The following is a 16,030-nucleotide window of genomic DNA, read 5'->3' on the forward strand; positions in this document are numbered from 1 at the left end:
TCGAGTGTTGATGGTTTCTTCTCTGAATTAATAGGAGAGAGAGGGATGGAGAAACTAGTGGGGGGAGGAAAGGGGAAAGCGTTTTAGCATTTATTTCAATTTTTTTTTTAATTAAAAAAAAATATATTTATTGAGATGATGTTTGGGAATTAAGGGACGTTACATGTTGTTGTTACAAGAATTGGGCAATTTTTCTTTACGTAATTAATAATCAATATTATAATTGACTACTCTTTATTTCTATTTTGAGAAATAAAATATTAATTTATTAGTAATTCATCATGTAAGGAGGAGGGGAGGGGAGGGGAGGAGGGAGGTGTACTGTAGTGTACTGTGGTGCACTCTGAGTCTGGTGTTGACTGCATGGAGCGTTTTGTTAGTGTAGCCAGGCTGGGGTGGTTAAGAAAATAAAATAAAATAAAATTAGCAGAAAAAAGGACCCCACTAACATGTCACCAAAATCAGAACAAGAACATGAAAGAGTGCTCAAATGCTCCCCCCTACACTCTCACTTCGTCACCCCTAAAGCCTTGTTTGATTTCCCAATACTTAAGTTTACTCGTTTTTATAAATGGTTCGAGTTATAGTGTTCTATTGCTATTGCTAAGATAAAACTTGAATACGTCCAACTCACTAGGGTAAGCCCAACAAGTCCTTGGCTAGTGCAACCCATTTACTGTAAAACTAAGATATTTAGTTAAAATTATAAAAATATTTTTTTAAACTAAACATATGTCAACAAAAAAAAATCAAGATTTTTCATCGTGGGGCCGAGGCAGGCCATAACTCGGACGGGCTCTAGTATTCCAACTAGAGATAGTATATTATTGAGAATATCATAAATGAATTACATCATAATAAACTAAGGTTATGACACGAATTTATAAAACACTCGGTCTTTTCCGAAATCTTCACAAATATTGAACTGTGACCGCAAACGATACTTTTAAGACAAAGACTTTCAACTTTATAAAGTGATCGATTGCACATTTACATAAACCTCAAATATGTCGATACTAATATTTTGTTTAGAAGATTCCAAAATATTGTCACAATTTTTTATAGTTGTATAATTATAACAAAACGATCGAATTTTATTTTATATTAATCTTATTTCTTTATATCAAAATTATACATTAAAAGATATAATTTCTTTTATTCATTATTATTTTTTTAAAGTTAATCTCTTTATATTTTAATATAATAAACTAAAATGTTCCTCCTAAAGCTATAGAGACTTCAATCAAGGTTATTTGAAATGTGAATCAAATTCATTAATTTTAGTAACATAACTCTTACACTATCTCATTTTTTCTTTTTTACTGTGATAATTTTTTATTTGTGGTGTTTGTAGCCAAGTGGGGGACATGATAAAGGACAAAGGTTCTCTATACTTGTGATATGTTTTCGTTCCTTCCTTCCTTCCATTGATAAAAGTAAAGTAGCTAGTAGTATTAGTACACTTCATTGCTTTGGTCCCTTCTATTTATGAATACGTACTTACTTGGAATTGAAATTTAAAGCTCTATCGATCCGTCCAATATTCAATGGATCCAACTAATTACAACAACAACATGCAATAAGACAAACTAACTAGCTGGATCGAATTCCTTCTTCTTCTTTCTTCTATTCCAACAATTAATTACAAAAATTTCAATATAACAACATCAATCAAGTTATCTTACCTATGACCTCAAAACCCATAACTTACTTCAACTTAAAACGTTCTAATTAAGAACGAAAACCCGTGAACTTTGATCTCTTCCGATGAGGGAGTGAGAGAGAGTGTCTGCATGCGGTTGCTGGAGGGTTCGAAAGGGTTGATCAGTTAAACCACAGAGACAAGAGATTTGCAGTCATATAGGGTTGGGCTAAGACAGCCCCACCTGACACACATTCTTGTCCCTTTCTTTTCTCTTCTTTCTTTCTGTCTGTCTGTCTGTCTCTGTTACATTGGTCCTGTCCTGCATTATCATTAAAGACATCACCTTCATCAGCTACCTTTGGAATCTCCAACTTTCAGTGAGCCCAGGATTCTCAATTCTCATCCGCTCAACCCTCTTTTTCTACAGATAATACATCGAACCAACCTATTTCTAGGGTTTATCCATGAAAAACAGTACCCTTCTTCTTTTTCAATCCATAAATACACTCATCCCTTCTAATTCTTAATTACCAACTATAAATACACATACCCTAGCTACCTTGATCAAGTTTATCTAATTATCCTTAAATTATCAACAAATATAATAAATTAAGGGCAAAATCGTCATTTTCTTCTCAAATATTATTATCTAAAACAAATTATGTTTAAAAAACTAATAATAGGCAGAATGTCCATTTCATTAGATAAGTGGCAGTGGGGCTAACTTAGAACCTGATCAACATGGCTTTGTGTGAGTTGTAAGGACCCCATACCTAACTAGTCAACTAATTGTAATGTCAATAGACTCTCGTAGGGGACAAATTTTGTAACCTAGATTAGACACCCCTTAATTTAAATTTATTTTCATTTAAGAATAATATATCTTTAATGGGTATATTTAGCTTACATTAACTAATAATTAGTAATTACTCAACTCCACCATTCATCAAATCTTTACCATTTTCAGAAAGTGGTAAAATAATGATTATAAAAATATTGGTTATAAATAGAAAGTTGACTTGTACATGATAAGAGTGTAGATAATAGATCGATAAAAAAAAAGTTGTAATCTTTATAGTTTCCAAGTTAACTAGAATAATCACTCTCATGATACAAATGTGCTTTGTGGACCATATATACAAACTATAATTGTATTATTTTATTTATTTAAGCATCACATTCATGTCTTTATTGATTAATTAAGTTTGATAATATATGTCTCATGATCACTCTTATCAAATACTAGTGTTTTTTTTTGCTTTAAAATTTTATAATATAGTCCTTTCTAGCTAATTATATTAATTATATATACAAAATAAATTAGGTTATTGGTCTGTGTATGTAGATTAGAAACATATACAATTATATTAATCATGATATTGAGAGAAATAAATAAAATGATCATATATATATATATATATATATATGGAATGTGATGAACTTGAATTATGCAAACATTGACAGTTCTCTTAAGAAATGATTAAACAAGCAAACAATAACAATTTAGAGCATGGACGGAGCTAACGTTAGGATTGAGGTGGACTCAAGTCGATCAATCTCGAAGATTTTTTTACGTTAAAAATGATACAACCCTTATTTTTAAATTTTTTTAGTTACTTTATTATTTATTTCTCTAATTGTATATAAATTATATATATAATATGTACGGTGAACTTGAATTAGGCAAACATTCACGGTCCTCTCAAGAATGGATTAAATAGGCAGACAACATGGATGAGGACAAATCTACATTATGGTTGAGGTATGCTGAAGTCTATTTCGAAGATTTTTTTACGTTAAAGTTGCCGTGCAACCCTTCAATTTTTTTTTAGCTTTTTTTACTATTTATTTCTCTAACTCTAAAAAATTGATCATTTTTTTTTAATAAGTTCAAGTCCTCAATCCCTCCACTTCAATTCTTAACTTCTTATTAGTTTAAGAATCCCACAAAAATATATTTGCCCATATTGCTCTATGAAAAAAAATTATTTTTTTTTGGAAAGCTTCAACCTAAAAAGGGTGGGCATGTGAGTATATATGGAAATAGTTTTTAATTTTTAAATTTTTTCCTCTTCAGAAATGGTATACTTTCTAGTTACAGCTATATTTCTCTCACACACACATAGAGGAACACAAAACTCATCCTATATATAGATTATAAGGTTTAAAATAAAGATAGATAGATATTTTAATAAAATAAAATAAAATAAAATAAAAAAAGAGTATGGGAGTTAAAAGCAAGCCATGACATGTTGCTAAATAAATATTAAATTTGTAGGTGTTAAGGAAAAAAGAAAGACCCGCACGTATGTCTCATCTCTACAACATTATCATGTTCTCTTAATTCCCATATTTATTTAATTAATTAATTAAAATTATTTTTAAGTCAAAAATATTCCAACTTAAAACAGCAACCTTTCATTTTCATATCAAAACAAACTTTATTGCCACTTAAGGAAATAAATGTGTATGTCAACATGGGCACCACTAGCCAGTAGCCACTCACTTGTCTATCTGATCAATTTATTAATTAATTACTCTTAATATATTTTAATTATTAGCCCATTCACTATATACCCCTTTATTCATGATACATATATATAAAGTTAGATGTTACTATAATATATATTAACAAGTTGTATATATGTTCCATCAATGGGTGCCAAACTAGTTTCAAAGAAGAAAGACTCAAGAATATTTGCCTAACTAAGTACTGGTTGGGGTAGGGAACCGTGTTTAATACTTTTATTTGTTTTTTTTTAAACGATTAGAGTTACGAGTTGACTCAATGTGCAAGACGACCGGTTATTAAGATTTTTGTAGTCTTCCTAGCGTATTGGAAAAGAAATTTCCAATGCGACAACATTAGGTACGAAACTAGGCGGGGTTGGTTTATTATTAGTGTGAGGGTAACCTAACTAAATTTTTGAGTCTCGGTGTCTCAAATTGCGCCGAATTATTTGATAAATTGGAGAGCTAGTTTAGTTAGGTTAGAATTGGGTGACTGATATTAATTATATGATTGTATATTAGTATATCATGATCAAGAGGACAATTAATTAGGTTATATATATGTATTGATATCCCATACTCCAAATATTTAATATAGGACTCCATACCCACCATCCATGTTGAGTCTCTTACAACTCTTTCTCATCCATTTCATCATTATATATGATTAACTTACCTTCTTATACCTCTTAAGCAGTTTTATGTGGAGTTTTTAAATAATTTGTTTTTTCATATCAAATTAGGTTTGAATTTAAGATTTGTTCATGAAATTTATTCTCTACAATTGAAGTTCTTATTCCTCGCTTGTTTTTTTTTATCACAATTTCATAAACTTAATTAGTATTAAAATAAATTTACCTTTCAAAACATTATGTACGAGAATAGTCGATGTATATTAAAATGGAAGATACATGATATTATATATTATCATTTTTAAATGGATAATGTATTATGTAAAATGAAAATCCTTAAGCATAAAAAAACTAAAAATGACATTAAAAAAATCAAAAATTAAAATACATGAAAATTGAGAGATTATCGAACACGAAAGTCCTTAAAAATAACACTTATCTTTTCTCCAACCAGCTCTATGGCACTTTTCAAAACGAATTTTAAAAAACTGCATGTTGTGAACATTATATTAATATAGATATGATAATCTAACTAATTTTAATGATATTTAGAACTTTTGTATTTACAATTTTGTAATATTATTCAATTCTCTTGGCCTCATGAATTCATATATCATAATAACATTGTCAAAATTTGTATAAATAAAGTTTGTATTTATTAAATATGCATTGACTATAAAATTATTAAGGTAGTTCTAAGTAAATAAATTTTTTACTAAAAAAAATTAAATTTCTTAAGTATCTTTTTGAAAAGACTAAACTTTGTTACTTTTAATTTATTTTATAATAAAATATTTTTTTATTCAAAATTTTAAATATGGGCCTATTTGTATGAACCTATTATTATGGGCCTATATTGTCATAAGGGCCACAATAATGGTTTATTTCATGGGTCTAACTGAATTCTAGCCTTACAGGAAAATAGTGGTTCTTCCTCCGGTGCCGAAGCTGAAGAACTGAAGAACGCCGGCCGGCCGTCCGGCCGCCGGAGGACCAAAGCTCGCCACCACCTAGACAGTAATACTCTATCTCTACATAATGAAACTATTGGTAATTGATCCTGAAAGCAGTTTTTATTTGGTTAAAATTTGAATTGCATCAAACTGTAGTAATTTGTACTCTTGATTTATCGAGTATTGAAACAGCTTAGTAATGAAATGCAGTCAGATCATTGATTTTCTAATGATATAGATGTATACAGTGTTCGTTTTCGTCTTGATTTGAGTTGAATCTGTGCTAGCAGAAACGGTTATTATCAATCGTAGTTCTCTTCTTTTGTTCATCGATATAAGATAGTTTTCCTGCATTAGGAATGTAATCCTGAAATGCAGGCATGAGATGTGACATCCATCCTTGTTATTGAGGTAACATTAATTATATATTGCACTACTTTATTGGAATATGAACATGCTTTAGTAGTTCAAAGTGTAGAATTAGTTGTGTTATTTGTACCGTTGCTTTTTGTAAGCCTTTAAGGCTTCAGAAAGATAATTGACATATATGTATTCACTTAGAGTTTCAGCATGATAGAGGTTCAAAGGATAAGTGCCAGCAAACTTTTGACCATATTAGGATGCAAGATTTCAGACCTAAGCATGTTGATACTTGTAATAAACTGTTTCTGCTCATTATCATATCGATAATTTTCAATGTCTCATCTCTTCATGATTTCAGTTATTAATTAAAGCTCTTTCGTCGTTCTACTGAAAAGGTGCAGCTGCTGCTATTAACAATGATAATGAATTGGCTTAATTGCCAATGCATACTCCAAGCTTTGCAACAAGTGAGTGCCTATATTGTTTGTCTTCATATCTAAATGTGAAACGTTGGAAATGTGTTTTAAATGACTGTTTTGTATGAAGTGATGCTCGATCAATTCTAGACATGGACGTATCTATGTAGGTGCTGTACCAGGCTTAAACTTAGCCCAAAAGAAAAATATTTACATTTATGTAAACCTATCTTTTAAAATAACAATAGCCTTATATTAGTTGTCATGTAGTTCGATTCTCACCAAGTGAATTCTAGCATTGGTTGGTGATTGAAGACTAATTAGGACAACAGTTACATTGATTATGTGGCTTTAATTTCTGCTATATTTATCAGTCAAAACTGGTGCCAATCTTATAAATGTGCTGCTATGATTTATCATGTTTTCTTCACCATTGGCAGGCAGCAGGGAGCCAGGGAGCATTGAATTTATTGTGCTTCCACCTAAAACAACCTGTAAGTTTCTTCGCCCAATAAATAATGCATGTCAATGACACTTCCATTGACATTAGATTTAGTTATTTAAAGAAAATCACTAATTAAAACCATAGATTTGATTAGTAGTTAACCTCAATTATGTGACATGTCATCTTTTACCCCTTTTGAGTAAGCCATGTTATAATATTTACTTTATTTAGGTAATAGAAATACATACAATAAGCAGGTAGGTAGGGGATACTTTACAGTTTACACATGAATAGGGACAATATATTTAGTCTATTTGGAAACAATTTTAGAAAATATTATTATTGTTCGATTGAGATATGAAGAATAGTTTTACACTAAATCAAAATTTGAAAATAGCTGTAAAATTACTAATTTGAGGGTGCTAATAATATGAGCTGGCAAGCCTGGCATAACTTCTTAGACTCATGTGTAACTAAATCTGAAGATCGATGACTTATTTAATATTTTTGGCTAACTACTTCTAACTACTAATTATTTGATCAATTGTCTAACCCTGAATCCTAACCCTATTGGTACCCCCACCTTAAAAAAACATGTTTCATGTTTTTGTCTTCCAAAACAGAGAAACAAACAAACTGCAAATGGGAAAGAGTAACTTGATATATTTTAGTCTATTAGGAAGTAATACTTTTAATAAAGTTGTAATTATAATAAAAATAATTATACTAATTATGTCCCAATTCAAGGCATATTCTCAGTAGGAATGGAACCCTAATCATTTGGCCTATTAGACTAAATATTTAAGAAATATATATTTTGTTAGATTGTAAAATCAAACCATTTAACAACTTGATATTAGTAATTGAATTTCTAAGAATTAGAGTGAAAAAATAATTTGTTGTGTTGTTAATTCGTTTGAAAAAGAAAATAAGTTCAATCAACTCATGTAGTTGGCGCTTGTTTGATGACAATTTCAATATACCATAACCCTCTCAAACTGAACCTACAGGGTATATATATTTTTGTTTTTATCTACTTTTTAAGGAATCGGATGCTTTAAAGATGCTATCTTGGACTGATGTTGGGTAATCAATTTGAAGAACCCAGATTTTGGCTGAACCCTTTTTGTTGTTGTTGGGTATTTCAGCTTACATTTTGTTAAACTAAAATGGTGCTAATTCTAATTATAGTTTAGGAAAGCTGTTTCTTTTTTGTCCATATGAAACAGTGAAGTAGAAGAACATCAATCATGTATTTCATAATTTGTCTTGTAGTGATGAGAAAGGTTGGTTTTATGCATTAGACCTTGGCGGTACAAATTTCCGTGTGTTGCGTGTGCAATTGGGTGGAAAAGACAATCGAGTTGTTAAAAAAGAATTTGAGGAAGTATCCATTCCTCCTCACTTGATGGTTGGGAGTTCAAATGTGAGTTTTTACCTTGTTTACTCATATATGATCCAGATTTTGATTTTTCCTTCTTTTCGAGTTCTGAAAATGTTGTTTATTGTTTTGGCCAGGAACTGTTTGATTTCATTGCAAAGGCGCTTGCTGATTTCATTGATACAGAGGATGAGGAGTTCCATATTCCGCCTGGCAGGCAAAGGGAGCTCGGTTTTACTTTCTCATTCCCTGTTAGGCAGACATCGATTGCTTCTGGGACTCTCATCAAATGGACCAAAGGGTTCTCTATTGAGGATGCGGTAAAACTCATTTGCTTTTTTTAAATCTTGTAATCATGTATGTTGCTTGATCTTTGGAAACACGTTTCAAACAGGTTAGACAGGATGTTGTTGGCGAGCTGACAAAAGCCTTGGAAAGAGCCGGGGTTGACATGCGTGTGGCTGCCTTAGTAAGTCCCTTTGTTATATGGCACTATTTGCTAACACCAACTTATTACTTAATCTATTATTTAGATTCAATTCAATTTACATTAAAAATATGGTTTAAACCCATCATGTAACCTTATGAAAAGAATTTTTCCAATGGGAGCGGTTGGGGGCCAAGCAAACTTCCATCTGGGAATAAATCTTGATCACCCCAAAAATAACTGGTTTAGTTTAAAGTTACGAATTACTTCACTCGGTAATATAGTATCAATGTACATAAGACAACTTTCACCCTTGAAAATTATTCGGTTTAAGTCTCTATAATGACAATAATCTTTAAGTACTTTCCCGATATTATTTCCATATTTATTAAACTCTGTGTAAACTTACATGTACATAAAATTTAGATATTTTTTTTTTTGTAGACACTTAACTAATTTGACAAAAAATATTCATTAGGTAACCTTTTGATTTTCAGTTTTATCCGATGCACTCTTAGTTTGTGTAGTATAGTTTTCAAGAATGTAAGAAGGTTATTTTGTTTGCAGGTTAATGATACAATTGGAACCTTGGCAGGAGGAAGATATAACAACCCTGATGTCATTGCTGCTGTCATATTTGGTACTGGAACCAATGCTGCCTATGTCGAAAGGGCGAATGCGATTCCCAAATGGCAAGGTCTACTGCCCAAATCAGGGGAGATGGTAAGATAGTTACAACATAAAACAGGGAAATTAGTTTATGGTAATTGATGGTTTATTTGAAACTATGAAGGTTATTAATATGGAATGGGGCAATTTCCGATCTTCACATCTTCCGTTAAGCGAATATGATTCTGCACTTGACGATGAGAGTCTGAACCCGGGGGAACAGATTTTTGAGAAGATCATTTCAGGAATGTATTTGGGTGAAAAAGTTCGCAGAGTTCTACTCAGAATGGTGGAAGAAGCTGCATTTTTTGTTGATACCGTTCCCCCAAAACTGAAAATTCCGTTTATACTCGGGTTGTTTTATGCTTATTTTCATTATGTCAAAACGGATAACCCTTTTTTATTTACGTTATTGGCATGAATTGTCTTTGGTTCTTTTAGGACTCCTCACATGTCAGCCATGCATCACGACTCTACTCCCGACCTGAAAGTGGTTGCGAGCAAGTTGAAGGATGTGTTCGAGGTAACTTTCTAAACCTCTAATTCTTTTCATTAAAGCTTGTTTTCTCTGGGGTTATTGGGAGATTCGACATAAAAGTGGATTATTATGAATTATTTACGTTAAATTTCTAAAATATCGGAGACTTACATTCCAAGTCATGACATCATTTGCCTTCATTTAATAAAGTTTCCACAATCTCTTTATATTTACAGGTATCGAATACCTCGCTTAAGACAAGAAAGAGATAATAGTAAAACTGAGTAACATTGTCGCCACGCGTGGGGCACGTCTATCTGCAGCTGGGATCTTCGGAATTCTCAAGAAAATAGGAAGAGAAACGGTTAGGGATGTCGATAACAAGAAGAAGTCGGTTATAGCATTGGATGGGGGGGCTGTTCGAGCACTATGGGAAATTCAGCAGTTAGCTATATGGTGAGTACTCTCGATGAGCACTATGGGAAATTCAGCAGTTATAAGGTACATGGGGACTCGGGAATTGAGCATTTTTTAAATTCGTCCTTTGGATCATAGTTTTTAGGCCTTTCTGAGCCAGTTTATCAAAAGATATTTTTATTTTTTTGGTTTTCCCCGGTCCAAATAACGAACATGAGTATTGTATTAGACCAGACTTTTTATTAGATATAAGGGTGTAAAAATGGGGTGTCTACAAGCTGATTTTTCGACATGACAGATATATTAGGCATTATAAGAATCAAGTGGAAAATACTTCCTTTAGAGGCTACAAGCTCTTATGTTGTAGTAGGACCCCTTTTATATTAGGGAATATCAAGGGGGCAAAATAATCTAAAAAAACCCACATCAAATCAGTGTGATGTGATTTGCTTAAATTCGTTTGTTATAATGCTTAAACTCACATATTAGGAACTTGGGTTTGACTTTATGTATCTAGGTTGCTGACGATTCAACATTATATGGTTGCTGTGTATTGGTGGAAGAAATTGTACAAAAACCATCTGCATTGATATCCATCCAACTCTGAGTCGCCATGTGCTAACCACACAGATGTTACTGTATTCTGTCAAGACTTCCTTTTTTTGAGCTGCATTTTGGTGTATTAAACAGGTTTGTGTCCTCCATTATAAGCTAATGTCAATGTATATCAGACACTGGCAAACTTTAACTTCCAGAAGTGTTTGTTGTTATGTTTTTGACTTCTGATCTTCTATATCCAATAACAAATGTACTGTGGCTGAAAGATGTTACATCTGCTATCATAACCTTGAGGCAATTTGTTAGATATGAACTGGACTCCTACAATAAGCAGAAACAAGATAGCTATTTCAGTGTTGATAGTCAGTTAGACTATTTATTGAGGAAATGATTTAGCTGCCTATATACAACAGAAACTGAATTGAACATAATATAAAACTATTTGACATCAACATTCTAGGAACTGGAAATCTTCTACAATAAGCAGGAACTAGATAGTTATTTCAGTTTTGATAGACAGTTTGACTATTTATTGGCAAAACAAAATTTAGCTGCTTATATACAACAGAAATGGACTGAATTATTTAATAAATAAAACTATTTGACATCACATACTAGGCACAGGGAAATTCTTTGACTAGGATTCTTTCAACTTATATGTACATCTGCCACTGAATTTGTTTATTTCAACTATCACTAAGTCAATTTTTGTATGTGAGTTATAGATGGGAAAGTTTTACTTTACCGATCTTAGAACGTAGTAAGGGGAATGCATGTTGATTGGCCAAAATTCCAGGATCCTCTATATATTTGTTATTTAACCTTGGGTGATAAAGCTTGTAAGGAGTTAATAAACTTGAGGTGGCTGGAAAAGCTTCTGTTTCGGCTTGACTCAATAGATTATTTCTCTTATTTTCTAAATGGATTGTGTTAGTAATACCCTTGGAACTTGTGGATTTGTCATTTATATAGCTGCTTTTTAGAGAGAAGTATCCCATTAACTCTTCAAGTGTTTGCCATTGCACAGCCTTTTAATTACCAGATTAGTTGATAGAAAATTAAGCCATGTTAATACCTCATTTTGACATTGTGTTTGTTTGATGGTTACTGTAGCTTATTCACTGAAGAAAGGTTGGAGTGCAGGAGTCCTATACAGTGAAACAACAAGAGTCTACAAAAAAAAAAAAAATGGTAATATATATTTTAGTTTTTTTTAAAGGTCAGCATATATATATATATATATGAGAGGCTGATTTCTTCATCACAGAATCTCTCTCTATCTCAAGCAGCCCCCGAAGAAGCCATCTCTCTCTCAAGCAGCCCCCGAAGAAGCCATCTCTCTCTCAAGCAGCCCCCGAAGAAGCCATCTCTCTCAAGCAGCCCCGCCCCCGAAGAAGCCCGACCCTCACTCTCACAGCACCTCTCTCTCTAACATATATTTCTCTTTCTCTGCAGAAATTCCCAAACAAGATACTGTATTTCTTCGTCCTTCCATGGATTCCCTTTTGGGTTGTGGCAGGGAAAAGGGAAAATGGGGTTGTCGGGCGGCTCTGCAGCAGCGGCAGGGAAAATGGGTTGTCGGGCGGCTCTGCTGCAGCGGCAGGGGGGACAAACCCTACTTTTATTTGAAATTGGTTGAAATCGGTAAGTAATAGTTTTTATTATATAAGGTTGTATTTTCATCCTTTGAAAGCTCATTCTCTCCCTCTTTCACAGATCGCCATTCCAATGTTGAGTCTGAGAAAGATCATTGCAGCTGCTTCCCGACCACTCTCAAGAACTTTCCGCACCCATCCATATGTTTTCTCAATCCTTCTTGATTCCAGAAGGGTCTTCATCAATGGAATGATTGATGAGGAAAGTTCCAATTCGGTTATTTGTCAACTCATGTATCTGGAGCACAAAGAGCCAACGTTGCCGATTCAAATCATCATCAATTCTCGGGGAGGAAGTTTCGCCTCAGGTTTCTGTCTTTCTTTTCTTTTTTCTTCTTCTTCTTACTTCTTACATTACCTAATAATTTATTCATTTGTTATGTTAGGTATGGCCATTTACGACCAGATTCAATCTCTCGCTTGTCCCGTACACACTTCGTGTGTCGGGAATGCAGCTTCAATGGCTGCAGTGTTACTTGCAGCAGGCAAAAAAGGTTTTAGATATGCCTCAATCAACAGTTTCATTATGATCCATTCGGCAAGTGCTGGATTTCAAGGTTTCACAAGGGATGTGAAGATCGGCGTTGATCGCCTTCTTCAAGTAGAGGAAGACAAGATTGTTGTCCGTAAGTTGGCCAAACACACGGGCCTTTCAATAGACTTCCTGATGAAGTCTATTAAAAGGGATAATTATATCTCCCCTCAACAGGCCAAAGAGTTAGGTTTCATCGACGTAATAGGTAACTTTCCCTCTCTCACTCGCAAGTCTGATTCTCCCTCGCTCGACGATATTGATTCTCCGTATCCCGCTGATGATATTGATGGATGAACTACTTTATTATTATTATTATTATTTAGTCTTTTGGATCATATTTATATTCTCCATCCCCCATTATGATGGGCTTTTGTTTCTTTATCTATGCTACATTTGAATCTAAAGAAGTAAATCTGTTTTTACTTAGTGTGTTATGTTATTAAAGTTGTCTCTGGGAGTTTTCAAAAAAAAACAAACCTGTTCTTGAATCGCATCTGCTCATATATATCTTCTTGCAAGCATGAGGAGTTAGAAATAGATACAAATTTCAACTAAAACATGACTAATTATGAGAACAGTTGCTAGTAACAATACAAAGTTAAGTTCATAAGTTTTGACTTTTGGGGCATTTCCAGATTGAAAACCAAATTAAATATGAAAGGTGCTAAAAGATGGACAAAAAAATGAAGCAAAACAGATTGTTTAAACGTGAAATCAAAAGGGAAAATATCTTTGAAAATAATACAATGAACAACAAACATATTCTAGAATAATACCTTTGTATATACTTCAATTTGTAAACTTGAGTTGTCCTTGTATGACTGACTTCAATTTAAACTCATATATTTTAAATTGATATATAAATATCATTATATATTAATATTATTTAGATTTTTACTCAAACACCTTAAAATTATCATCAATTTGATTCAATATTTTCTTTAGTTTATTTTTTTATTATTATTATTGGGTTTGAAAATTTATGATATTATTTTGTTTGTTTATGTAAGTGGATTAATAAATTGGTTGCATCCTTTTAAATAAAATAAAAAATTGTGAGTATATATTTTTTTTCTTTCAAAATTATCTATCATAAGATTAATGATGTTTATAACTCTATTCAATCAACTAATCAGAATATAATTATGTGATATTCAATTATATTAAAAACAAGCTATTATCTTTATTCCCCAAATTTGTCAACATAATTATATTTATGATTATGTTATTTTATTAATTATATGTGCTAAACAAATTAGACAAATATAATTAAAACACAAACAAAACTCTCAACATTTACCACTTTGAAATATTAATAAAATTTAAAGGAGCTTTTGGTACAAACATAGGAATATAAATATAAATATATATATAGTTTTTTTTTTGTATAGATAATATTTATAGTATATAACACTAAAAGTAACTAAAAATTATTTGTATAGTTAGTTCACAAGTATTTCTATAATAATTATTATTATTTTGAAAAAAATTCTTTTGTGGAGATGACATACTGTCTCTAATGACCAATTTTAAAATTCAGTGAAATTCTTAAAAATAAAAATAAAACCAAATACTAATAATTTGTAATACTTACAAGAGAATATATATATGTTTCTTTAATTAAGTCAAACTATCATTAACTTTCCCTAGTAATTGTATTTCTCGAAACTGTTTTTCCATTAGAAACTAATTAAGTAGACATACCTGGTTGTCCAATTAATATATTTGGCATTTCCCATATTTTTAATTAATAAATGGTTTAAAATGAGTTGAACTTTTTTCTACTATCAAATGAGAAATTAAAAATAAAATAAAACCAGGAATGGAATGACAACAATTATCAAAAGGTTTAGATTACAATAATAATATTATTTAGGTGCCTCCTTGAGCCTATTTTAAGAGTTATTAATAATTTAAATTTTAAAAATAGAATCATAATAAATAAACAGTACCCTTCTTCTTTTTCAATCCATAAATACACTCATCTCTTCTAATTCTTAATTACCAAACTAGTCAACTACATATACAAACCCTAGCTACGTACCTTGATCAAGTTTAATTAAATTACCAACAAATATAATAAATTAAGGGTAAAATTGTCATTTTCTTCTCAAATATTATTATCAAAAACAAATTATGTTTAAAAAAATAATAATAGGCAGAATGTCCATTTCATTAGATAAGTGGCAGTGGGGCTAACTTAGAACCTGATCAACATGGCTTTGTGTGAGTTGTAAGGACCCATACCTAACTAGTCAACTAATTGTAATATCAATAGACTCACGTAGGGGACAAATTTTGTAACCTAGATTAGACACCCACCCCTTAATTTAAATTTATTTTCATTTAAGAATAATATATCTTTAATGGGTATATTTAGCTTACATTAACTAATAATTAGTAATTACTCATCTCCACCATCCATCAAATCTTTACCATTTTCAGAAAGTGGTAAAATAATAATTATTATGAATAGAAAGTTGACTTGTACATAAAAAAGATTGTAGATAATAGATAGATAAAAAAAAAAGTTGTAATCTTTATAGGTAGCTAGAAGAATCACTCTCGTGATACAAATGTGCTTTGTGGACCATATATACCAACTATAATTGTATTATTTTATTTATTTAAGCATCACATTCATGTCTTTATTGATTAATTAAGTTTGATAATCTATGTCTCATGATCATTCTTATCAAATACTAGTGGATTCTTGTTGCTTTATAATTTTATAAATTAGTCCTTTCTAGCTAATTATATTAATTATATAATACAAAATAAATTAGGTTATTGGTTTGTGTATGTAGATTAGAAACATATACAATTATATTAATCATGATATTGAGATAAATAAATAAAATAATTATATATATATATATGGAATGTGGTGAACTTGAATTAGGCAAACATTGATAGTTCTCTTAAGAAATGATTAAACAAACAAT

At 31.4% G+C, this 16,030-nt stretch overlaps 1 protein-coding gene and 1 pseudogene across 1 annotated transcript; both read left to right on the plus strand.

The window, feature by feature from the left end:
* Window positions 1-6,505: 6,505 nt before the first annotated feature.
* On the plus strand, window positions 6,506-10,369 carry LOC124911601 (annotated as a pseudogene).
* Window positions 10,370-12,236: 1,867 nt separating this feature from the next.
* On the plus strand, window positions 12,237-13,379 carry LOC124911602 (ATP-dependent Clp protease proteolytic subunit-like). The gene is made up of 3 exons (XM_047452104.1): window positions 12,237-12,539; window positions 12,612-12,858; window positions 12,937-13,379. Exons 2-3 carry the CDS (start codon window positions 12,624-12,626, stop codon window positions 13,377-13,379), a joined length of 678 nt encoding a protein of 225 aa, XP_047308060.1. The 5' UTR covers window positions 12,237-12,539; window positions 12,612-12,623.
* Window positions 13,380-16,030: the final 2,651 nt, after the last annotated feature.

This window comes from Impatiens glandulifera, chromosome 8 (genome assembly GCF_907164915.1).
Source record: "Impatiens glandulifera chromosome 8, dImpGla2.1, whole genome shotgun sequence".
Lineage (NCBI taxonomy): Eukaryota > Viridiplantae > Streptophyta > Magnoliopsida > Ericales > Balsaminaceae > Impatiens > Impatiens glandulifera.